This window comes from Sturnus vulgaris, chromosome Z (assembly GCF_052056855.1).
Source record: "Sturnus vulgaris isolate bStuVul1 chromosome Z, bStuVul1.hap1, whole genome shotgun sequence".
Lineage (NCBI taxonomy): Eukaryota > Metazoa > Chordata > Aves > Passeriformes > Sturnidae > Sturnus > Sturnus vulgaris.
Window position 1 is genome coordinate 63411504 of NC_142283.1, and position 26241 is coordinate 63437744.

At 35.9% G+C, this 26241-nt stretch overlaps 1 protein-coding gene across 3 annotated transcripts in view; it reads left to right on the forward strand.

The window, feature by feature from the left end:
• The window catches only part of PDE4D (phosphodiesterase 4D), a 354587-nt gene that overhangs the window by 201566 nt on the left and 126780 nt on the right, over positions 1 to 26241 (forward strand). The window contains exon 1 of one of the 3 annotated variants that reach the window (XM_014881794.2): positions 22182 to 22609. The exons of the other annotated variants lie outside the window; for them this stretch is intronic. Within the exon in view, the coding sequence (XP_014737280.1) occupies positions 22545 to 22609 (65 nt within the window). The 5' untranslated portion in view covers positions 22182 to 22544. Of the gene's footprint in view, positions 1 to 22181; positions 22610 to 26241 lie in introns of those variants that run through there. 3 annotated transcript variants of the gene reach the window in all.

The window sequence follows — 26241 nt, forward strand, 5'->3', positions numbered from 1 at the left end:
TGTAATTCATAGAATGCCATGTCACCACTAAAGGGATGTTTTCAACCTCACTCAGACTTATTTTAGATGAATTTATGTGCCAAAATATCATCTATACAATTCAGACATTTGGCAATGTTGACTTGAAGTCTTGGGAAAAGCAGCAAAATAGCAAGGCACATTGCTAGTCAGATTAAGTAGCAGTTAAGACACCAGCTGCAAGTGAATCACGCTTAACTCTTTGTGTTGCTGCAGACTTACATCCTTGTGAAAACTGCCTACAGTCTCTGATAGTGAATAAATATAGAATCTCAATACCATTTCCTAACAGCTCAGAAAGTCAAGCTCCAGTCGTTATGTCCCAAAAAGCAATGCAAACAAGTAACATGTTCATAAGTTTTAGTTTTTGATTAAAACTTTTTTGACATAGCTGATCATGACAAAGATAGGTTAAATGAATCTGTCACAGTCGGACAGGTTACATCTGTCAGCATCTTATTGCTGCTTCAGATTAGTGTTACCTGAGTGCTTATTCAGTGGAATTTTGTGGTTCTTGCTGCATCAAATCTTGGAAGTTATTTAATTAGTGTGAAATAAACAAAAACCATCTATAGGTATTTTAATTAAGATTTTTTTTTTTTTTTAATTTATGCTTAAGTATGTTCTGAGAGCCAAAGCCAGATCCTCTATGAATAGCCACGGGAAATATCCCTTCATGCACAATGAGGTAATGCTGACTAGTGTTGCTACAGTTTACAATAAATAACTGATTAGTCTTTTCTGTTTGTGGCTAAAATGTCCCCACACAAAGCCAGCCTTCAAGCTGGAGCTAGGCACAGATACCAGCATCTCTTGGGATGCAGAAAAAGATTAGATTGCAGTAACCATAAGCACCAGGAAATACTGTGTTTGATTTACAAATTGTAGATATCCATGAATATTTATGTAAATGTCAGAAGTATCTGGCTTGTAATTCCCTGATGTATCACAAATTCTGGGAGCACTATAAATAGACCTATCATTCAATCTGATACCGAATACATCAGGAACAAGCTGACGCAAGTTCAGCATGTACCATGTCCAAATGTTGCAATTAATTTCTAGATACCTCGTTAAATAAGAAAAGTAGTACAAGGGTAACATATTAATGTTTATTTTATGGCATTCTAGAATTTGCTTTTTTCCATTGTGAATCTGAATAGATTTTTTTTATTTAATGGAAAACTGACATTTCCTGTTGGAACTAGTAAATCCAATTTATTTCTGTACCCTAGAAACCTAGTAATCTCCAGGTCATTTTTTGTTTCAGTTGTCTCTATGAGAGGAATTTTTGAGTGTTAATTGAAAACTTCTCTAATATTCTGAAAGTCAATTTAATGCTCTAAAGCACCTTTCATCATGGAGCAATAAAGGAAAATAAGAGTGAAAAAAAGAGGCTCCTGCCCACCTAGAGGGGTCTGGCATAAATATCATTCTGGTGCCCTTAGCAGTAGGGGCAGTTATACTTCAGCACATGGGTGGTCCACGCAAGCTAATCCAGCTCTTGGTCTCTGCCAGCAGTCAGCAGCAAATATTTGAATGGGAACAGTAAGAAACTTGATGATTACAGTATAATCTTCCTTGAGGGATAATCTCCTCAACATCTTCGGTAGTTCACTGCCTATGAGTATGCCAGAACTCTCCTTACTGTCTGTATTACTTAGCCTGGAAATTCTAAGTATTTTACTTATTCACAGTAAGTGTTGATCATTATACAATAAAAAAATTGCTGAATTTTTCTCTTTTGCAGTATTTTTTGACACTCACTTCCACAGATGTACAAGATGCAATGTACAAGATTTTCTTCATCCTGGTGTTTAATTTTCCCTATAGTAGAAGCACTGTGACCAAAGGATTTGTTGTTTTATATATTTGTAGGCCACTCTTTTTCATCAGCTTTCTAACAAATTTTTTCACATGGAAAAGTTTTGTGTCCATATCATTCTTGGGGCCAATCTCTTAACATCTCCTCCTATCACAATGCTCTTTATAATGCAGAATGACCAGAAGCAAACACAGAGCTTCTGGTGAGGGCAAATAGTCTAGAATTGTAATATTACTATTCACATAGAAAAAAAAATAAATCCGTTATGAAACTTCTATTTTTCCCCTTTATCTCATTTCTGATGTAGATTAACAGAGTTGCTGATTAACTGGTTTTAAGTGGTAAGCAATAAGTTCCCATTCCTGGTGGTGTCTGTGCTGGCCAGGCTAGATATTCTGTGTTCATAACTCTATCAGGTAGTCTTACTTCAATTACCGTGTACGTTTTAGTTCATCTCTCCCCATTCTCTTTTCTCAGATAAGTTTACAAGGACACTGTATTGTGTAAAGGCAACAAGAATCAATTCAGTAGGCAGAATTTAAATCTCACTGGAAATTTTGCATTTTTAAAAGAAAAAACCAAAACCTTGTAGTAAAAAGTTTTTATTTTTGTATGGGAAGAACATTTTTATTTCAAAATAAGGAAGTATAAAATGTTATTCAGGTTTTCTTTTATATACTGTCTCTTCTTCAGGATTTCTGACTTTTTAGAAGGCTAGGGAGTCCTTCAGGAAATATGTCATAATGCATGCAGCTGAAAAAATGGGTGGATTTAGTAGTAGAAGGAGGCAGATGTTTCCAATGAGCATACCCATACACTTGATCACTATATACATATGTACTGTATAAACAGTCTGCACACACACAAACACACGCGTGTGGGTGTATCCTTCACTGAGCTGTATGAACTATCAGTTTTCCAGGAAGAAGCTGAATACGCAGCACTTACTTTATTGTTTGTCTGCATGAACTTGGTTTTCCTTTATTTGTTTTACCTTTGTAACATTTCCAGTCAATACTTGGCTCTTCAGAGACTTAGCTTTCATAGGCTTTGGTACAAATTTCTGTTGCAGTTGTAAAAGTAAATGACACAGTTAAACAAACACTGGGATCAGATAAGCTCTTATGAATGCTAGCTGAAGTTGTTTAGCTAGAAAAGAAACCTGAAATAGAAAAAAACCCCGAACTATTTAAAAGGGATATAATAGTCTTCAGGTGGAGGAAGGGAGGCCTGACTTTTTTTTTGTTATAACAGATGTATGTGATGCAAAGGGACAAATAAAACAAATAAATAAATTTATAACTCCAGCTGAAGCTACATGTGCATTTCTTTGATAGATGCCACAAGTTACTCTGTGAATCCAACTCAGATGGCAGCTGCAGGGAAGCAATCATTGCAAATGGAGCAGAATCTGCTGCTCAGGCAGTTCTGGTGTAAGGCACAAGCATCATGTGGCACCGTTAAATAGATACATTTTTTACCTTGTTATGTACTAATAGGTATGGATGCATTCTTAAATTTACTTGGTTTTCCTAAGTATGTGAAATGCGCTTAAACGTCTACGTAACCACCCCATTGCATCACTTTTCTTCACTTGCTCTTCCTCATGGCATAAAAAGGAAATGTAAATATGGTCATGCAGACATTAAACTGGAAACTCAGAGAAACTTATTTTAAGCAACAAGGTTAATCTGTTTTATGTCATGCACTGGAGGCTAATTCAAATGTTTCAACATCATTTGCACTCCATTGAACCCCGGGGACTGAACAATCAGAGAAATTATAATTTGGAAAATGGGTTATGTCTCTAGAACAGTGGAAGTAAATTCTACTGAGTTAACTTTCTACTGGTGGCAAAGGAGAAAATTAAGTTTCTTTTAAGCATCATATGAGAAAAACACTCCAGTGAACTTGCCATGCAGTATCTAAATGAGTTCCTCAAGAGAAGTGCCTGAAAATCAGGAAGAAATTTACACTAGTCTAGCATATGTGATTAATCTAGTGAACCTTCTGAAAGAAAATGTTGATTTGTGAAGAAATGTTTTGGCTTCAAATAGAGGGGAGAAAAAAGACGAAAAGAAAAGAAAAAATGAGAGAAAAAAAAAAAGAAGAGATAAAAAGGGAATATAATCTCTTAACATTGATCCTAGCATCCAGATGATTCCCTTAATGAGGAAGTCTTAATTACCATGTAAGTGGCTGGCAAATGGTGTTTGTTCCATGTCTCTTGGCCACAGTCTTTGTTTAAGCTCTCTCTCACATGACACAGTAAAATGTAAATTGGAACACGGAACATGACATGAGGCTTATTTTATTTTGGCATAAAAATACATGTAGTTCTGTTTTATGATAAACTCTGCTCGGGATCATAGTAGACAAAAGGAATTCTAGACAGTGGTTTTACAATGCAAATACAAGCACATATTAATGCCAAAATAGTACTTATTGTTTACAGATAAGATAAAATGGTTGATATATTAATTTATATTTGAGGCCAACAGCAAAGTGTTTTATGTCATGAAAAATCTCTTTCACGATACTGACAAAATTTCTTCCTCACATACAGAGCAACAGATGCGTCTGTGATATACAAAAGGTTTAAGTTTTGCTGTCACAGTTCTTCATATAAAGTTTTGTTTATATTGTACATAAATTTCAGTCTGGATTGCTAAATGCACATTATATTAACCTAAAAATTAATGTAATACTTACATATTAACATATGGTAATACAGATAGTGTCTGTTAAACATCTAATAATATAATGATATGACTGCCTTATAAATGCTGAAAGTCACTAACTATATGTTTTTGCAAAAACCTGATGTCAAACCTCTTTTTTAGGTAGCTTGATGCTATCAAAAAGTGCTAACTTCTCTGATTTTAGTGAGTACTATATGAGGGCCCTGATTTTTCCATGGTTGAATCTGCAGAGTGAATAAAACCACTCAAATCTTTTCAACTGGTGAACGGTCACCAGATGATGTGACATGGCAAGGAGGCTGTAGCCAGGTAGGGGTCAGACTCTTCTCAGGCAACCAGAAACAGGATAGAGGACACAGTCTTAAGCTGTGTCAGGGGAATTTTAGGCTAGACATTAGAAAAAAAATACAGAAGGAGTGGTTGAGAGGCATTGGAATGGGCTGCCCAGGGAAGTAGTAGTAGTTAAACACCACATCCCTGGAGGTGTTTAACAAAGGATGTGGCACTCAGTGCCATGGTTTAGTTGACAAGGTGGTTTTAGGTCATAGGCTGGTCTTGATGATCTCAAAGGTCTTTTCCGACCTGGTTAATTCTGTGCTTCTGTGGCGGGGCCATGTCAGTTACGCTAGCCACTCCTACTCCCTGGAATGGAATATGAGGGGCAAAATACTCTTCTGGAAAGGTCCTTGCTTCAGGGCTCCGATGGTCTGCAGTAGCATTCAAACCAAGAAGGGTTTACAGCCTTTCTTCTGCATTAAAATGGTTTGATCACAGTTTTGTACAGGACTATACTGTTTTCTGCTTGCACATATTACAGTACAGTCAACTTCAACTTTTAGTTATATCTGGGAGATTAACAGGAATTTCTTTAAAAAGCCTTTCTTTTTTCCTTTGTCCTCAAGCAACTAAATCTTATAGGATTTCTCAAAACCAGAAAAGCCAGAAGCTTTCTTAAGATGCAGTTGAGATTTTAATCTAAAACCTGGACTCCAGAAACTTTAAGGAAAATATTTAGTCTGTGAGACTGGAAATACCATTTCACAGGGTATCAAGGCAGAATAGTGTGACTTTGACATCCACATTCTGAAAAATTTAGTTATCTAAAATTTTAGTTTTCACTGCACAGAATGGATGTGTGACCCTGAGTGGTCATTGTGATGCCCTGATTTTTTTTTTTATGGGGTTCTAAGTAGAGAGCTGTTAGGCAGCAATATAAGGAATTCACCCAGACTAATGTTGTCATGCAAAACTCGTCAGTTTCTTCTTCCCTGACATTCTTCCAAGATGCAGATATCTGAGCCATCGAATGCAACTGTTTTAGGAAGTAGGGAAAGGAGCAGACAGTCCTAAAAATGCTGTGCTTGTTCTTTCCACTAAAAGAAAGATTTGCTGGATTTGTACTCTCTTCACCCTTTCAAAGAAACATCTGGTCTTTGACCAAGAAGATATTTTATAATTTGGACAATTTAACTTGAATTAATATGTGAATATGAATATTATTATGTGAATATGAATATTATTATATAATATTAATATGAATTAATATTATATTAATATTATATCTGATTATGCTTTACAGTAGCTAATGTAAGTTTAAATGAAGAGGATAAAAAGCAGTCAGAAGATGCATTGAAAAGGATTTATTGCAGTGTAGAAGTGTCTAATTGATCTCCAGTTCACCAGGTTCTTAACTTTAATTAAGAGAAATAGATAGATTCTATTAGCAATTTATTGTAAATATTTGCTCACATTATGCTTCTAAATGGCTTACATAACATTTCCTTTTGGTGCAATGTATTTATTTGATCCTGGAACATTTAATTCATTGTTAAATGTCATACACTCTATTACTATAAAAGGATAAAACTGCTTCCAAGAACATATTGTTTCGGTGAGACATGAGCTTGTTCATGCCAGCTCTTTGGGTTTACAAAGTCACTTCAAAACAGCTGCTTTAGAAGTTGTTAGAAGTTGTGGTAATAATGGAAAAAAATGTAAAACACTTTGTGGTAACGATATAAACTGTTATTGGGCATCTGCACTTCAAGTCCTATAGTGCTTATCCTAACTTTGGTCAGCAGCATTATTTTTGCATTTATACTGGATCTTCTAGGGAAGAAAAGTATGAATGTAATGTTAGAAAGACGTTGTTGTTCTACATCCTTAAGAAATGGGATTTTTTTCTTCAATAATTTTTATATCTTTAGTTCACCTGTATGTCATATTTTTGTGTATAACCTAAACCTTTGTTTTTAATTATAGTTGTTATCCCATTAATTGAAGCCACTGCAGAATTCCTGCCATGCGTTGGGAATTTATTTCTGGCAACGATTTGCCTGCTTTAGTTACCTTCTTTCTGGTTTTTGTGTCACTAAGAATATCTACTAACACTATGATTTCATTTACCATTGGCAATTAGATTAACACTTGGTTGATATCTATAAAAAAATTTTTTTCATTCATCACAGGAAGATAGAGAAATTGATATCTTTATTTTCTGTATTTATAATAATCTAGTGATTTCCTTAGGCTTTGTCAACACAACTTTAAGTTAAAATTTGAAACAATCTGATATTATTTTTCATCCACAAATGCCAGGTTCTACCGCAGCATTGCCATACCTGTGGACTCAGAGTTGCAATTTAAGAAATACTTAACTATAGAAAATTCAGAGGAGTCACGGAGTTAACTTTTATTGATTTGATATACAGGATATATTTGGCATCATGACAGGAAACTCTAGAGCAAAGAGCTGAAAGGAGAAAAGAATTATTGGGGGGGAATAGCATGCAATGAAAGACTCAGGGTATGACAGTAAGGCCTCTGTCTATTCACTCGGTAGCAAAACCTACATCATACTGCTGCAGTTCAATTTTTTTCATTTTTCTGTTTTGAAGGGTTGAAATTGTTTCCCAGCAGCCTAGAGCCTTTTGATCTGTATTGTCTGTCTATAGCAAAACAACATTTGGAGCTCCTTAGATACAGGAGTTCCTGGAGGTGACACTCTACCCTGGCGAGTTACCTCCATGGTTACACCTTGCTGAGTTCAAGAGAGCAGGATATGGATTCCTCTTCCAGTAATATAAATTAACCCATTATAAGTATTTATCTAATAAACAACTAGTAATATGTGTAATGGCCAGGCATAGGTCAGAGCCAGCCCAGGTTGCCAGTGACCAGTAGAACCTGGATGCAGACGTCAGTTAAAGCCATAAAAAAGTTTCATTACAGTTTTCAAGGCAAATTTTTGTGGCAAACCTCTAGTATAGACAAACATGGCAGGCCAGTGGTGCTAGCACACTGAAATTTCCTGTTTCCAGCCTCAAACCACATTCATAAAATTTTAAATTATTTTTTATCAGTTCTGTATTTCTCACAGCCACTGTAATTGCAATGGCATTTATTTATTCCACCATGGTGAATTTAGTATCACTATAAAAAGTTTGGTTTGTGATTCCTGTTGGCAAATATTCATAATTTTCAAGGTACCTGTTGATGCCTCTGTCAATTAAATTTAATCAAAAATATGTCAAAAACTAAAAGGCTCTCTAAAGAACTTTTTAATGAAGGAAATACCATTTAAGCAAGGCTGCTGGAAATATAATTTAAAAACTTACTTGCTATGATATTCAGGCCACCCAAGTGGCCTGCAGGCACTGAAATTTCCTAGAATATCAGCTTACAGGACCAAAAGAACATTCCCGTTCCACATGTATCTGTAGGTCTGTACACTTTGGAGTAATAGGCAGTAAACCAGTACTGTTTCAGCTCCCCCCTCTTAGAACTGCTGGAAAGTGAATTAGTTAATGCTGTAAAATTTAGTTTGTGTAAAGCATCACCTTGAAATCTTGCATTTAATCTTCCATCATTTTGAAATGGTACAAAGAGTTAGTGTTTGCTGATAAGGAACAAAAGTTTTTGTTGCTCTTTTCCATTTTTAGTTCAAAACAAAACTTGCATTTTTTTCCCCTCAGAAACGAAAAAAAAAAACATTTTTGAGGCCTATTTAAAAGAGATTTTAAGATGTTAATCAGATTAGATTTTAAAATGTTAAGACATTGATCAATGATGAATATTCCAGAACTTTATAAAAAGAAGAGACATGCATGAATTTTTCCTGCACTTTGGTATGCACTCAAATTCATGAAGAATGTTCTGTAGCACACTGCAGTTAGGGTCCACTGGTGTGTTAGACAAAAGTACAGGAAAAATAATTTCAGTATTGGCTCTTTGATGTCCATTTCATATGGTTCAACTTTAAGATTTGCATGTTTTGTGAGATTTTTTTAATGTATAAAATAGTAAAAAATATAAAATAGTGGTCAAGGAAAAAATTCTGAGATTGTTCAGCTTCTTGCTACTTATACCAGTAAATTTACAGGGAAAACTGTTTTCCAAGAGCCACAGGAAATGAAGTTAACTGAACTGAACCTATCTTGCTGAGATGATTGTTGGGAAAGTGACATATCAGGGGGAGTAACCCAAGTGGATTCAAACCAAGGAAATACATGGACTGCAAGAGATTTAGGGAATCATTTAGCACAAAATTTAAATGCATAATACTTCACTACAGATGGTGGGGTATAGTTGCATTTCCAACTTTTATCTATTGAGAGAGAGAGTAGTGACTTTGGAACACATGTAAAATGACAGCCCTGAGATGTGAAGAGGGTCTCCAGCTGTTCATTCAGCTACAAACCTGGTTACAAAAGCTACAGATGCTTTGGTTCATTCTTCATTATTTATTTTATATTTTAATCTTGATAGTTATATGTTTTGGCTTTTTAAACACAAGGAAACGTTTGTTTGGTGAGGCTTCTATCTTAGTCTTTCTGCAAACTGACTTAAAAAGAGTATCATGATATATTATTGCTGTGGGGTTTTTTCCCTAATGGTGTAAATAAGCCATCAGTTTACTGAGTGGTTAGAGTCAGTGTTTGCTGAAGTTACAATGCAAAATGAGGCAGGAAAGTGTTAGTGATAATCAACTCCAATTTATAAATCAATTGTAGCAGAGTAAAAAATCAGTGTGTGTACCTAAAATCTGTCATGTAAACTAAATATATTGAGCAGTTAATACCACTTTGTGTACTTAATAGCCATGTTTGCTGTAGGAAGGCTTAGTTGTTCAGGAATAATGGCCCATCAGCTGAGCCTGAAAGAGATCCCAGACTGATTTCAGACATGAGTAAGACAACAAATCATAGGGGCAGAAGTGAGATCTGAAGTCTAAACTGAAGAAAAGCAAGTCAAGTGTTATTGGAAATTATTATTTTTACATTGATGTTAGCAGTGATATTATTAGTAGTAATTTAATTTAATTTAATTATAGCTGTGATAGTATTAGTAGTACTTTTTTATAGTATGAGTAATGTTTTCCACTTTAGGGAAAAAACTTACATACATTACTACTTTTTTGACTCATATACCTACCAAGGGAAGAGCAACAGGTTCTGTCACTCCATTGTAGCTGCTCCACCTTATCAAAAGGGCCTCTCTTAAAAGAGCTGAGGTGGGATAACTTTGAATGTAGTGCTGTCATGCACATTCATATTTAGACCAGAGATGCACGTCCACACCACAAACTGGAATTACTGAAGCTCTATCAGTTCCACATATCTGTGGATAAATCTTTAAAGGAGAGAAAGGTTCAAGTTATTAATTTAATTACATGCTGCAAGAGACAAAAGATTAAATAAGTTTAATGTTCAAACTAAAACTGGACCAAACCCAGGATACATAAAGCATGAAAGGATGCCTGTATTATAGGAGAGGCCTAAAAATTGTTTAGAAAAGTTATTTGACTATTTTAATGTTCAATGGCTTTTCTTCATTAAGATTTTGTTTGTTGATAAGAGTTGAAGAGAATTTTTTGTCGGGGAAATTACTCATATTATTCTTAATCTCCAGTGCATTTTTAAAAATTCTTTTCTCTAATGCTCTGCAAGCCCCTTAGCTAAGGGGTTTACAGAGTTGAAAGAGGCCTATTTAAAATGGCATTCTCCAAAAAACAAAACAAAGCCAAGCCAGAAGGATTTGACAGAGCTTAAAGGCAGAAGTCTTATACCCACAAAATGAGGTTTTTCATGTAGAATTTTTTCACTATTAAGAATGCAATGCATCTTCAAGGCTACCTTAATCAATATTGTTTTTTAAATGAAAATCCACAGATTCTCATTACTGTAATATACTTTATCCCCTGCATTGGGCATTGTCATAGAAACCCTGTGAATCGAAATAGACAAGTTCTGCAATGTAGAATTATCTTTCTGAAGCACTAGAGGAAGGTCAAGAACAAGAGGAGCTTTGCTGTATCTCATCCCTCAATGTGATATGCAAAGGACAAGACAGGGAATTGAAAGTTGTCATTTGGACACTAAAAATTAATAGAATTGTTATTTTCAATCTTATATTGCCCTTATGATCCCACTGGTCACCTTCTATTCTACAGATGCTGTTTCTCTCTTTTTGTCCTCCACAGATCTGTTATTTTTCCCTTTTCAGCATCTGTTTCTTCTTGAGTGCTTTTTTGTTTTGTTTTCCTGTAGGTTTGTTTTATTCTAGCATTATCAAATCACTTTTTGAGAGACATCTTTTTCTGCGAATCTGACATCTCCATAGATGTCTTCCATTGATTAAGAATTTAGAACATTAACATATTTGAATTCTGACTTTTTTTGGCACCACAGGTTTAATTGTCAATATCTACATATTTGAAAACCTTCATTCAGATCTTAGAAGGACAGAACTCAGGCAGTTTTATTTTGAAAAGAAAAAACAATTCTTCTCCAACATCCTTACCATTTTAGGAGTTAAGCACTGATATTTAGTACAAGTACCTACTGACCAATATTTCAGAAATTTGTGGTCATCCCTATTAAGGCTGTGAATGAGTGGATCTGAAGGCACATTGCATTCCTGAGAGCTCAGCCTCTTCCCTTTGTGCCTCCAGTGATGTGCAGCAGTGTCAGGCTACCCAGCCAGAGATCCTACTGCTTCATTTGCTGGGACTGGGCATGCAGAGGGTCTGTGTTAAAAAAACCCCATCCATATCCTCAGACAAGAGGACATGAACTTTTCATGAACTCCGAAGCTGAGAAATGCAATCATACTTTTAGTAGTCATGGTTTTCAAATTCTCATTTACTTGAGTAAAAATAATATTTTTCTGTGGCTCTAGGTAGTTGAAAATTTATTAATTATTAGAAAAGTTTTTGAGTTTTTATTTCCCTTAGATGCCTTTCTGAGAAAGAATATTGCCAGAATTAGGGGTTGCTCTAAATGACTCTATGTAAGCTTTTTCAGAATAAAGATTTCTGCACAGAGCTTTCTCTAAAATTAAGAGTGTTTGAAACATGTGTCCAAGGGTCATAAAGAAAGTAAGCAACAGAGTGCTTGGAGGGAAAGCTGCCATGCTAGAAGGAAAACACAGTGCAGATGCAAACCAGGAGAACTTCCAACACACTGTTTGGAGGACTTTGAAGAAAAGAGATGGGATTACTAAGCTTCAAATATTCATAACATTATTAAATTTATCAACACTGTTATATACAGTTTAAAATAAATATTGAAGATATCCTAGTTTTTCTCCTGCAGTCAGTGCAATATGTATTAGATTGAAAACTTTTTAGGCAAAACAGCTTAGCTCATCCTTGTCTTTGCAAAAATGGCATCCTAACTGAGAAAGGTTTTAGATGCCAAGACTTTTTTTTAAGTCATAAATGGCAAAAGTGAATAATTTATTTGTGTTCTTGACCAAAGTAACAGAACACAACGGATAGAAGCAAAAGGGAAAAAAATCTCTGCCAGTTTCTCTCTTCTTAAATGTCACTTTATCTAGATGATGATCAGCTGGATTGACTTTACAAGACTGACTTCATTTACACATACAAAATTGCTTAAACAGCAAAAATAAATTCCATTGTTTTATAACTTCGTATTCCAGAGAAAGTAATGTGCATCTTGCTGTGATTTGTAAACCTGTCAGTCTAATTTGAATGTTAGTTCAAATTAAATTATAAGTTATTAAATATGTGTGTATGAGCATGTAAATTTAAATATTATTACTGCCAAAATTTAATGTTAGTAGATGGCTTTAACAATGTTAGCAATATAAAATGCAAAACAATTTTCTGAATTTTAATATAGTGAATTATTATAAAAGAAAAAATTCACTGTTACAATATTTGTAGATTAAATTTTTCCAAGATTCTCTATAAATGAGACTTCATGTAAGCTTTCACATAGTCTTAGAGGTTTTTTTGTTTTTCAGTAGTTTCATAGATAATCTCAGGTGATAATTAAAAAAAATTCAGAAATGTCTTTTCATGCCAGTCTGTTTTATTTTCTAATCCTCCCTTAGACATGTAATAGAAACCAAACAAACCAGCCTTCAAAGTTACATGTAAAATGCTGACAGTAGTTTAAAAGGGCTGACTCTAGTTTTTGTAGGTTTTGTGCAAACACACTGAAATACAGCCCATATGGTCTTAACCAACACTGAACACATTCTGTTAGACATGCTGCATAAATTGTTTCAAATAAGAACTGTTGCAATTTTTTTTCTCTATATTCATGGAACTGATCCTCATGGAAGCAATTTTCAGATACACAGAAGACAAGGAAGTGAACCAAGATAGCCATGGCTTCACTCAAAGGCCTTCACAAAAAAGGCCTGACCAACCTCTGGGCTCTCCTGTGATGGACTGACTGCAATGATCAAAAAGTGAAGACCAACTGGTGTAATCAACCTGGGCTTCTGAGCACTTTAAACACAGCTCCTCATGGAATCATAAACTCCAAACTGGAGATTTGGAGCTGGATTTTAAGGGTAGACTAACAAAAGGGTGAGATGGGTACAGCCAGAGAGTTGCAGTCAGTGGCTCTATGCCCAGAGGGAGGAGTGGTGTCCCTCAGGGCTGGCTTGGGACCGATGCTTTTCAGTATCAGTGACAGAGGCAGTGGGACAGAGGGAACCCTCAGAACATTTGAGGGTGACAGGAACTGAGCAGTTCAGGTGACACTAAAGAAAAATGAGATCTATCCAGGGGCAGCAGGACAAGCATGACGACTGAGACCATGAGAAGCTAAGGATGTTAAAAAGTCCAAGTGCAAAGTGCTGCACCATAGTCACAACAGTCCCAGATGTGAATACAGAACTGGGAGAAGGACTTATTGAGAGCAGCCCTGCCAAGAACGACTTGGAGGTGCTAAAGGCTGGAAAGCTGGACATGACCCACCAGTCATGTACCCTTGCAGCCCAGAAAGGCAAATGTGTCCTGGGCTGCATCCAAAGCAGCGTGACTGGCAGGGAGAGGTGGGGCATTCTGCCCCTCTGCTCTGCTCTGGTGAAACCCCACTTGCAGTGCTGCCTCCGCTATGGGGCTCCTGGCAGAGGAAGGACCTGTTGGAGCAAGTCGAGAGGAGGCCATAGAGATAATGGGCAGGCTGGAGCTCCTTTTCTATGAGGAGAGGCTGAGAGTGTTGGGGTTGTTGAGCCTGGGGAGGAGAAGCCTCCAGGAAGACCACATTTCAGCCATCTAATAGTTAAGATGACTTAGAAAAAAGAGGGAGAGCAGCTTTTTACAGGGACAGATAGTGATAGAACGAGGGAGAATGGTTTTAAAATTAAAAAAAAGGAGAGAGTTAGATCAGATTTCAGAAAGAAATTATTTATTCAGACGGTAGTGAGGCACTGGAACAGGTTGCTCAGAGAAGTTTTGAATGCCCTTTTCCTGGCTTTGTTCATCAGATTTGATGGGGCTCTGAGTAGCCTGGTCCACTGGAAGGTATCCCTGCCAATGGCAGAAGGGTTGGAAATAGGTGATAATTAAGATCCCTTCTAACCCAACCATTTTGTTTCTATGACTTTTTTTTTTTAAGGAAATATGTTGTAAAGTTGGTGAACGCCATTTAATTGAAAAAAGAACACCCTAAATAAAGAAAGAGGAAGATTTGATGCTTTTCGTCTTATTTTAGTTAGAGAATCTCTCTTTCTGCATTTAACATAGCAGCATATATCTACAAGGAAGTTAGCTGGATTGAATTCAATTTTAAAAATAGAGATAGCTTTGCTAATCAAGTACTGAAGGAGACCATCTAGTAAAAAAAATAGATTGATTTGCTATATTAGAAGGCTACCATTAGAGTATGTAAAACACCAGCTAGGTATTAAGTAAAACTGTACTAGTCTCAGAATTGCTCTCCTACAGGAAATATGTTGAGGTCTACATATAAATATTCCTCAGTGGATATCCAAATAATAAGCTAAGCTGTGCCATGCTTGATGACACACAAAGTATCTCTTACTCATAGAAGGGAAAAGAGGCATTATCCATGGCAATGCACTGGCTATACTGAAATGCTTGCATCCAATTTAGGCAATATATATTTCCACAAGAACATGAAGTTTCTGGCTAATATTGTCTCTGGTAGTATTTACAGCCAGTGTTGCTGAGGATTTATTTGTACTGCAACATGGTTTTCTTGTGCCTGGTACATTGTTGAATAAGGGGAAATTCAAACATATAAGTATGGAATAAAGAGTTCAGATAGATCTAACAAATTAGTCCTAAACTGAGAAGAAATTTATAATCAATGACTATCAGAACATACTGTATCTCTCCCTCCAGATGCCTGAATATTCAGGAGAAGTAGGTCTTACATGAATGTTCAGAGATAGGCATAACTGCTGTACTATATACATGGATATTCCTTTTGATCACTTTGCTTTTTCCCCTCTGGGAAGGAAGAGGGGGAGAGGTCAGAAGTGCAGCTTTTTTTTTTTACTACATTAAATATGGATTGGGGCAGTGGTGTCTTGGCATTGCTCATCTCACACAATCCAAATATGATAAGATGTGAGGCCAAATATGGAAATATGTCAAGTTTACATTTCTATAAAAGGAAAAAAATTAATCCTATCTACATTCACTTCAATTGCTACAAGTACCTGAGTAGAGAGGCAAAAAATCTTCAATCCCCATGTTATATAAACTTACAGGTTTTATCCCATACCATAGAATTTATCAAGTATGTCTTGAATTGCCCAAAACTTAGGTTTCTAAAATAAAATAGGCAGGAAGCCATGGTCCACAGAAGGATAGACAGACAGCTGAGAGGAGCGGTTCTGTCTGTCTTAAAATAGACGTCTGAATCATGGAAACAGTCTACCCCAGCAAGTGCCTATCAGAGCTGGCTCTAGCAGGAGCCTAGCTGACCAATTTAAATGAGCAACCAATCCTCTGGCAGCTTAAGGCTAGTGAGAAAACGCCTTTCTTAGTGTGCCTTGTTTAACTCTCAGTGAATAATTCATGACAAGTAATGTACTCTCAATGTAACCTTCATTTGTTCTCGTAGAAGCTCTCCAGTAACTTGCACCTTTTTTAAATACATAATTTTGAGTTTGACAGTTTTGCATTAAAAATCAAACACATTTTGTACTTTTGAGTGTTCATATGAAATGTTTGCTTTGTTTTGATTTCTTTATTCATCTCATACAAGCTAGATTAAATCTTTGGAGTTTTCCATACTTCAAAAAAAAACAGAAGTGAAACATGACTAGCAAATTTTATACAAATTCAAGTTGATTTTTTTTTGAAACACAAGTGATAGAGAGGTATACTTCCTCTTCAAGGAAGACTTTGCAACATAATGAATAATTTAGATTTAATTTTAGTTCCTGGCATTTTTTCTGAAGAACTTAGAAGTATGGATGATGTCATTCTACAAAACAAGTCTTATCCATGTCTGACTCATTCAGGTCACGGTCCCATACCTGTGGGTGCCAAGTTTCCAGTGAAGGACATGGAGAAATTCGCTCCACTGTTCTGCAGAGAACTCTTCCATTACACTAATGTAGTTATCTCACCTCAGATTTGCTTTCAGGATGACTTTCTGACAGTAAAAGTTGATTATTTTCAAAAAGACAAAATGTTAGAGAAACATTCATTTTAGAGTATGCATGACTGGGTTGGGCAGCTTTTCCGTTAATGTTTGATTTTTGTTCTAGACAAGACAAAATTGGGAAAAAAAGCATGCTTTACTATATAAGACTGGCTAAAATACTTAAAATTTAGGTATAAATTTTCAGATTGTACATACAAGTTTTGTTTGCTTGAAACAGTGATCTGTGTGCACTCTTGATATACATGCATAATCTTGGAATGATGGTATTCCTAAAAGTATTCCAACCTTCTCTTGTTAATCTCACACTCTCCCATTATTCTGAACAAGATGATGATGAAAGAGGGCATGCCTTAGAAAATATAATGGTTCTCAGATAATAAGCCTGACACTCGAGAGTAACTTTCTCCAGGACCAAACCTGATCATGAAATCTTTGTAAAAGTAGTCCTTTCCTAGCAGCCACTGCTCCATTTAAAAAAAAAAAAAAAAAAAAAAAGAGGAAAAACTGTTAGTCTACCTTTTTTTTTGCCTAAAAGAGCTGGTATGTTACTCTTGGAAACCATAGCTACTGCTTAACTCCCTACTGAGTTGAGTATGAGCCACCAATGTTTATTTTTTAAGCAACTATTTAGCTAAGAAATTGTAGTCCGAGTTTGTGTGGAGCAAATAGTTCAAAAACAGAAGGTCTGATGGAAAGATTGATAGATTTTTTTCCTTTAACCTTGTAATTAGTGCTGTATTACTGCAGTAAGCCCATTTAGATCTGAAAAAAAGACTGTTTTAAAATACAACCCATATTTTTATGTCTATGTGTCCACATATATATATATATATAGACATACCCGTGGTTCAATCTGGGGAGATTTCTTAAGTCTATTTTTTAAAAAAAGAGAAAAAATTCCTGACACTCTATGTAGCCTTAACTCAGCTGAAGTCCAAAGTCTTCCAGTAGGGTAGTATTTGATTTTAGGCAATTTGCTAGTATACAACATTCATTCAACACTAGCAGACATCATTTATTCCAACCTTAATGACAGACGTAACCATAGACCACAGCATAACTGATGGCACTGTTTACCTAGAATATAATGTTTATGAGAAAAGAAGTATTCTCCTACTCCTAAGAATTAGCTCTTTTTATTTTATTTTTTAATCTCTAGCAATGAAGCTTTGCACAGGTTCTATTTTTATTTCTGCAATGGAATCTTGGCAATGGTCAGTACTGAGGTTGGTAGCTTCTAATTGCATAACTGATTAAATCAAATTAAAAGTAGGCAGGACTAAAGGCAGAAAGACACATTTTCAGCCTGACATGTATCAAGAACCTGACTTTGCTATGCAAGGGAGCGAGTCACTGTCAGGCCTCTCTGTGACATATATCTCCTTTATTGCTCATGGCAGCAGCACCTGGCAGCTTCAAAGGAAACAGACTGAGCGTCTTCAAACAAGGCATCATATTAGAGTTGGGTATTCTTACAGAAGACCCTCTCTGCCATGCAATCTATGAGGAATTTTGCACATTTGATTCTGTGTAAGGCTTTTGTAGAGCACATAGTAACTTTGTTTACACTGAGCTAGTAAACCATATTTATTTATAAGTTGGGTAGCTCAATCCAGGCAGCTAGATATAAGTGGATACAGAAGGGAAACACCAGTGACATGCACCATGTTTCTGCTGTGCCCTTTGGTTTGCCTTTTCTTATCCATATGAATGCTACACTCTAGTTATCATTACATTTTTTAGTTGTCTTACTTATGCAGTTATGTGTCTGTTACCTAGACATGAAGGGAAAAGTTTAGTTTTAGGGAATTCTAGCCCTAAAAAAATGTTTTTAAAATCACTTGCTATGTTGAACACTGTCAAAATCTGCAGCAGGGTCAAAAATTTGTTTCTTTTACTTGGTTTTGAAAGATACATCTCCTGAACCTGCACCTGCATTACTAGTTCTCAGGCCCACTCATGCAGGTAGTATAAGAACATCTTGTTAATATTTTCTGTCCTTCAGCTTGTTATGCAGTACAGGACAATAAGAGGATAATCGTGGATAAACTAGAATAAACTGTGCAACTCAAGAGTTTCACAAAACTAGTTGGTGTAGTGCTTAGTTTGTGAAAAAATGTTTTGTACAGTGGAATGTGTGCTCCAGCAGATTAGAAAGGTTGATTTCAAGTTTAAATGCATATTCTTTATTGAAAACTATATTTCATATAAATATGGAAACTGAAAAATATATATGAAGAAAGCAAAGATCCAAACTGTGAGCAAGACCAGATGCAGAAAAGAAATAACAGGTGTAGTCCTGAGAGAATGAGCCCAGCTCCAAGTTTTTAAAGATATTTTAGTTATCCTACTTGAAAAGAAACCAGTGTGAGACTAAGATTGCATATGAAAAGGCAGCAGATTGTTTTATAGCTTTCATTTGTTAATGTGTGTTCCAAATGCCACACTTAAGAGCCCAGTCATTATTTATGTCTGAAGGCTTGAGGTTGTGAGTTCATTTCTTCAGCTTGCATAGAGCAGCAATAGTAACCTGACACCTATTGAATGTTTTTTATCATCAGTTTGATGCCCAACTACTCTTCAAGCAGCGTTATGTGGGCTATCCTTGTTTTACAAACTAGGAAGACAAAACTCAGACTATTTAAGTAAGTTTTCCATAACTTCACAAAAGAGATATCCTTAAGCATGTAACAGAACAGGCAGTCCTGTACCTCATTCCCTAATTTTGGCAATTTCTTTAAATATTCAGTTCTTTGCACTGTAGCACTGGTTTAATTAAATTAGTTACTAATTTGAAGATAAGCAACTAAGGTGTAAGCATGCTCAAAGTAGGCTGAATCCAGCACACTTTTCATTTAATGGTGTTTTATTTCTGTATCTTTTTTTCCTTAGATCTTTTATCTATACAGCTAAAACCTCGATTAATGATACAGGCATATAAAAAGATGTTGCTTTTCTTGATACTTTTATAAGTACTATATTTAGTGGTACTGAATGTCTCCATCTTTTACTACTTTCATTAATTTTAAATATTTTCATTTTTTTAAATTATAAAATCAACACTTTCCTTAAATGTGATGGCATCCTAACAAGACGTTTTTTCCAAAGCCTTTTTCCTGCCACGATAAAAAAAAACCAAACGAAGATTCCAAAAACGAAAAAAATATGGGTTTGTTAGGGGGTTTTTTTTAAGCTATAGGATTACATGCAAAAATCAGCTATTTAAACAGTGGCCATTTCTCTATTTATTCTCTTAATTCTCCTTAATTGTTTTTTTCTCTTGATTCTTCAAATTAAGAGAAATAGAGTGTTTTTATTTTTTGACCCCATGCCAAATACAAAAATAAATGCTATACCATCTTCTGTGAACACACTGGACTAGTATGCTCTTATCTTTATGTAAAACTTAGACAAATCTGCCTTTGATGTTAATTGTAGCACAACAGATTTTATGTATGAATGAGAAGCTATTGTTAACTGCCAAAGTTGTTCTAATGAATTCTCTAGAAACCTCTCCAGAAAAAGGCTGGCCTTTCTCATAATGAATATTAAGGAGCTCCTTTGTTTTAGTTTCCATAAAGTCAACTGATGAATTTCAGATAAAACTAATATTCCCCAGAGGTCTCTGAGCTCCTCTTCCTACTGGTAGACTCCCTTTTTTTGTGGGAAGCCTGTGATTCTAAGGTTGCTCCCTGAAGGCAGTCTCTGCTGCCTGAAGTATGGTTGCTTAATATATATTTCATAATAGTTGAAGTTGGTCGGCACTTGGAGAACAGGAGTTTATTTCTAAAGAGCTGAGGATGGAGGCTAACAAAGAAAGCAGGTTTGCAGTAGGTGTTAGTATTTAGTTAATGAGATGGAGAACTGTGACCCATGAGAACTTTTCTTCTGAATTGCTGTTGGAAAACAGTGACTCAAATATTTGAGTACCTGCAACTAGAGTGTGTTTATAGTAGTGCTTAGTATCTAAATATGTTAATATTTCTAGCTATATTTCTAGTAACTACAAGTAAGAAGGAGCATCTTGTCTGATACATTATTGAAAACAGACCATCCAGAGATATTTACTTGGTGGCAAAGCAGAAATAGTCTTTGAGTATTCCATTTCAGCATGCTATTGCAATAAACTTAGTCAAAAGCTCTGTTTTACTAAATTTTGTTTTCCTACATAGAATTGGAATAATGTTTGTATTTATAAATAATAAATAATCAAGAAAACTAAAAATAAAAACAGCTTAAAAATGGCCAGGTGTTCTGTTACAGAGTCAAGGATCTCTATTTAATCTGATTTTTTTTTTCATGACCCATTACATCTGTTAAAGGAATAAAAAGTTTCACAATATGGTGTCTGATTTATGTGCACTTGTATAGATGTGTGACCTCCACAGTGACAGATCCAACTGTTACTAAAGATCCTATGACTGTATGACCCTTTGAGCTAAATTTACCACAGATGCTTTCTCCATTCATTGAAGTTAACTTTTTGATTCCATAGGACCCCTACAAAAGGTGCTTTGCAAGTCATTAAGTGATATTTGAGAGAGAACATAGAAAACATGGAAAACATGAAGAACCGAATGCAGAACAAGAAACATTATTAACATTCCTTCTGCTGTTGCGTATCACTTTATATGTAGATCACTGGCAAAAGCCTCCAGGGCAGTTAGGATCTTTCCTGGTGATATACAGTGTAGTTGGTAATGCATTTTATTGTACTGTTATGAAATAAAGTGCAAAGGTTGTAGAGAGCCTTACACGCATTCCAATATGATTAATTTTTTGATCTTTTGATACATAATCTATTTGTCATCTTTTCCTTCTACTCGCTAAGTCTATATAAATTTTATTAGTGCAATCTTCAGTGTTTTCATTATTAACCTAGATGCACCATCCAAAATAAGGTACTGCAACACTTGTAGAGACTGCAAAGGAATGGCTATTAAGCATGTAAACACTTGTTCAGCAATAAATTTGTTCTTTCTGTTTAAAACCAATTCTAACACTGTTCAGAGCATTTTCAAAAATTTATAAAGTAAACAATATAATCCCTATTTTGGTTTTTTGCTTCATTCTCCCCTCTTTTAATGCTGAAATTGCCAAATATATCAACACAGGAATTAACTCTCAAAGATTTTATGATAATTTTTTGGCTAGAAATTATAAATGCAATTTTTTTTATAAAGCATGAACTATTAATGTATTTATTATAACAGGAAAAGATATATGCAATACAGTAGAAAGGATGACATGTTAAAGTTCTTCAACTAAGATATTTTGTCCTTCAGTGATTAATAACAATCACTATCTGTATGTGTGTTTGACTTTAACAGTCAACAAAGAATTTAATTTTTGCTTAACTTCCCCACAGAGTTCTGAATGTCTTTGAAACAGGGAATACTTTCTGGTTTGTGAAGTTAGACAATAGTACTTATTCACAGTATCTAAGAAAGAAGAGAGAGCATTAGGAAAAAGAGTAAGGGAAGAATTACATTTCTGGATAAGGGTTTTAGTTGATTTGGAATGAAAAAGATCTTTGTTCTTTTCTTTACTCCACAGAGACTAATTTATCTAGCATGTCTGTAAGTGGAATTTCCCTGCAAACTCAGAAATGTTACTGTAACTTACACTCATCCTTTCCTTTCATTTATTATCCAGAAGTATTGTTTCTTCTCCTTTTTTGTGTGTGTGTTTGTTTTTGCTTTGTTTTTTTAATGTTATTGACCTTTAAACCTGTTGTTATCAAACTGCAAGAAAGAGATAGGGACTCTTTTCAGCTGCCTTCATTCTCATGTGACCTGAAGGGAGAATAGGTTGAAAATAGACTAGTTCCTCCCAGGGCAATACAAGACAGAAGAGAAAAGCACTGTCATTTCCGAACAGCACAGTGCTAGAGTAAACTCAGCATGAAAAAGGAAGGAGTTGCAGCATGTTAGAATTCTTCCTCTACAGCCTGGATTTTTACACGAGACAGATGTGGAGGTTGCTAAAAAGCAGAGGATTTTTAAAAATACTTTGAAATGGAGTACTTTGAGAATGAGTTTTTTAAGGACAACTGACATCTGACTGCTAGTAATACTGAAGGAATTTTTCAAAATGAGCATTGTTATGAAGCCAAGATCCCGATCTACCAGCTCCTTAAGGACTGCCGACGCAATGTGGTAATGTGGTTCATTTGTTTCTTTCAGGCTCTCCTTCCTATTATGACACAGAGTTATGTCCCAAGAAAGTCACAGGCTTTGATGTTGATTTGATAGATTTTGCATGGTTATTGAAGATGTTCAGCTGTTGAGTTGCACAAGTATTAGTAAGAAACAAAATTTTGCAGTTTTTTGTTGTAAAATACAATGTATATTTTTAAAAAGAGAACCCTTTTCATACTTTTCGTAAAGTGCATTACATAGATTTTACCCATTCAGCAGTCAGGTTCAATCCTTACGGTTAGACACACCTTTTAAAAATCTTAGGACTTTTTTCAGTAAGAGAAAGACTTATTTCAGGAATGAAAATCATAACAAAAAGCTTGCATTACTGGAGGCTGGAGAGTAAAATGAAGTTTTAGTTTGTGTGAGCTATTTTGGGATGCTTACATGTCGTTTTGCTGCATAAATAGACTGACTGGTAGAGATGTGTCCTGTGAAGCAGCAGACTTTGTAGCAGCATGTGTGAGACTGTGCTGTGTTATGCTTCATGTGTTTCCCTTGCTCTCTGAGGCTTAGAGGAGTTGAAGTAGTCTGTGATATTGATCTGTCTGTATGATTTTCTTGCAAATTCTTTCAGTTATTAAACAGTAAAGCTTTGTCTTTAGAATAATTTTTTCCTTATGCTTTTTGAGCATCACATTATGCTTTTTAAAACTTGATAGGCACTGACAGGACAGTTTTCTATTAAGTATGAGAAATAAATTCCATTTACTATCTTAATGTGTCCCACATTTTGTTCTTCTCTCTGTATCTTAAAAAAACCACTATAATGTTAATAAACACATAATAGACTAATTGTTCAGATCTATATTTTACAGTTATAAAAGATGTATTTTAAAATATAGCCTTTTTTAATATATAATGGCAGATGTGTTACTGGGGGATAGACTCGTAGCTAAAAACAGTTCTTTGTGAGGAACTACATCCAGTTAATTGAATATTAGCCTTATGAAACCTTTATGTCTCAAATAGTTCTGGCTCTGAGTTAAAGGCATGTCAGTATTACTGTTAAAGCAGTTAGAAATTTCTTCCAGTTATCCTTTAGTGAAACCATTTTGTAGAAAAAGAAAATTTAACAAGTACACTGCTCAATATACTTATTCTCAGAAAGGGCTAAGGCAGAGTTCTGCTGAAAATGCAGCAAGTAGTATCTCTATGTCTTTATTAAAATGCAATACCATGTTAGTAAACTAAATATCGCTAATGTGTTACACTCTGCAGGGTGTCTCCAAGGAAGTGAGCTAAAACATACATACCTTAGCTATTACGTACAACTATGCAAATAAATCAGTACCTCTGATTAAGTCTGCCTTTTTTTCTTTTTTTAAATTTTTTTGGTTGTTGACTGCCTCCATTAATTCTCGCAGGAAAATAAAATAGTTTAAAAGAAAAAAAAAAACCCTGTAACTGATAGTTGCAAGCTAATTTGAACACCAAGTATTCTGTCTAAAATACCTTCCTGCCTCCCTTTTGTTGCTGTTGCCTTTAGTTAGAGCGCTAATCTGATATCTGAGAATACCTGTTCTGCTGGTTGTAAGCTGGGAGTCCCCTGCTACCCTGCTGTTTGGGAACACGTCCTGAGCTCAGAGGTGGCTCTCAGGGAGACTCTTGAAGGCTGCTGGAGAGGGTACGTGCTGTTCCGTGGCAGTGTGGAGCAAAGCCAGGCAGGCCCTGTCCCAGCCAGAGGGAAAACGGAGTGTGGAGATAAGGGAGAATGGCAGGGAGCTGCTGGCTCCACACGGAGCTCAGCTGCTGGCTGCCTGCGGGGAGGGGGCACCTGAGGCCAGCCCACCTGCCCACCTGCCCACCAGCAGCCTTCAAGGTGGGCCTGAATGGGACCAGTTTCCAAACCATCTGCTTGACTTCACTTTGTGTGCATTATTGCCTGAATATGTGGGTTTGTATCCGTGGGTCAGCACCTTCCTGCAGTTCTCTGAGAGAGAACAGCAGCACTATAATCTTGCCACAATATTAATGCTTAGGGACAAATTAAATTGGGGTTTAAATCAGAAGCACTGGTAGGTGTTCTGGCCAGAAGACAGCAAGAGCATAATTCTCCTTTCTGAATCCGTTGACATAGTGATCTCACTCTATGTTAGAAGAGCAGGAGTGCCTGAGAGGAAGGACAGGATGGATGTCAAAAACACAGGGATTTGAGTGACAGGACTATTTTAAAGTGTGCATACCCCTCTTACAAGGGTTTGATACAAAAAGATGATCCCAGGATTTCCTCTATTTCTCATGTGAATAAAGTTCCTATGAAGATCAGAAACCAGGCTCCCAACACAGAGGCCAGAGAAAGAAGAGGTGTAAAGATAAGACAAAGAAACCTCTGCTCTTGATGCCCTGAAATCAGACTCCCTCTTTGTCCCAAAGGTACAGTAAGTTCAGTGTAAAAGCCTATCTGTCATAAAAGCATGATATCCTTTTCAGTATCAATATTAGAAAGCAATCAAAGGGTATCTCCACTGGTGGTGCTATGATGGGTGCCCCAGCTGAGTTCAATCAGATGCAGATGAGCCCAGGCTGTGCTGATGCCTCCCCTTTAAAGCTGCTTGGGTTGGGGATGGCTGCTGTTAAGTGTGATGGTAGGGTCTGTAGGCAAACTCTTTCCAACGTGCCTTGGTAAATTTATTCTCATGTTATGGTGACTGAAGTAAAAGCAGATGGTTGGTATTTATACAGAACAAGAAAGTGACTTATATAATGGTTATTACCTGTTACATTAGTGCTGCCCAATTCTACCACTCACTCCCACTCATTCCCCAATTCAGGGTGTTATTGTGAAGTATGGTTTTATACCATAAATCTTCTGGAGAATAAACTAAAAGGGACAAATGATTGTGCAGACTTTTCAACTAAGACAATTGTGTCTTTTTGTTCCAGAGAAGAAATAACAAGGAAGTTAGGAAATCACAGTAAGTTAAACTTTGGCTGAGACAGCCAAATGAGAATATGATTACATTTTCTTGATTATTTGAATCTGAACAGTAAAATAGTAGTGTTCCACTGAAAATGACATATTTCTGTTGATTTTTTCCTTTTGTAATGAAAGAAAAGTTTGAATGTATTAAAAGAAATCTATTTGGAAGAACTGAATTAAAATTTTGGAAGTTTAAATAAGAAGTTGAAAATATTTGCTTGATGGCAAGTCAAGCAAGCAGCCTTGGTTATTGGACAGAACCTACTGGCTGAAAATGGTGCAGCTGATTAGATTTTAGAGCTGCCGTTGTTTTTTACTGTACGTATAACTAGCCAAAAGAGCTACAGGGCTCTGGAGTATTGTCAGCTTTTTTCCACAATTTTTTCTGCGTCATGTGAGTAGAGATAGTTACCTGTTTACTTTATGAGTTGTCATCACTATGTTTTATTTTGTTTTTGTAACGTTGGCCAGTTCAGGCTTTTCTGGGTTTTGGAACTTGGAGTTGGTTGATGTGCAAAGGGCACAGCCTGTCAAGTGACCCAGAGAGCAGAGGTCTTCAACAATTCAGTCTGTGGGATTATGCAAAACAATGCGTCTGTTCTTACGTAGCTCTAGCAGTGGGTGATATTGCTTGTCTGCAAAATGATGAAGTTCAATATATTGGAAA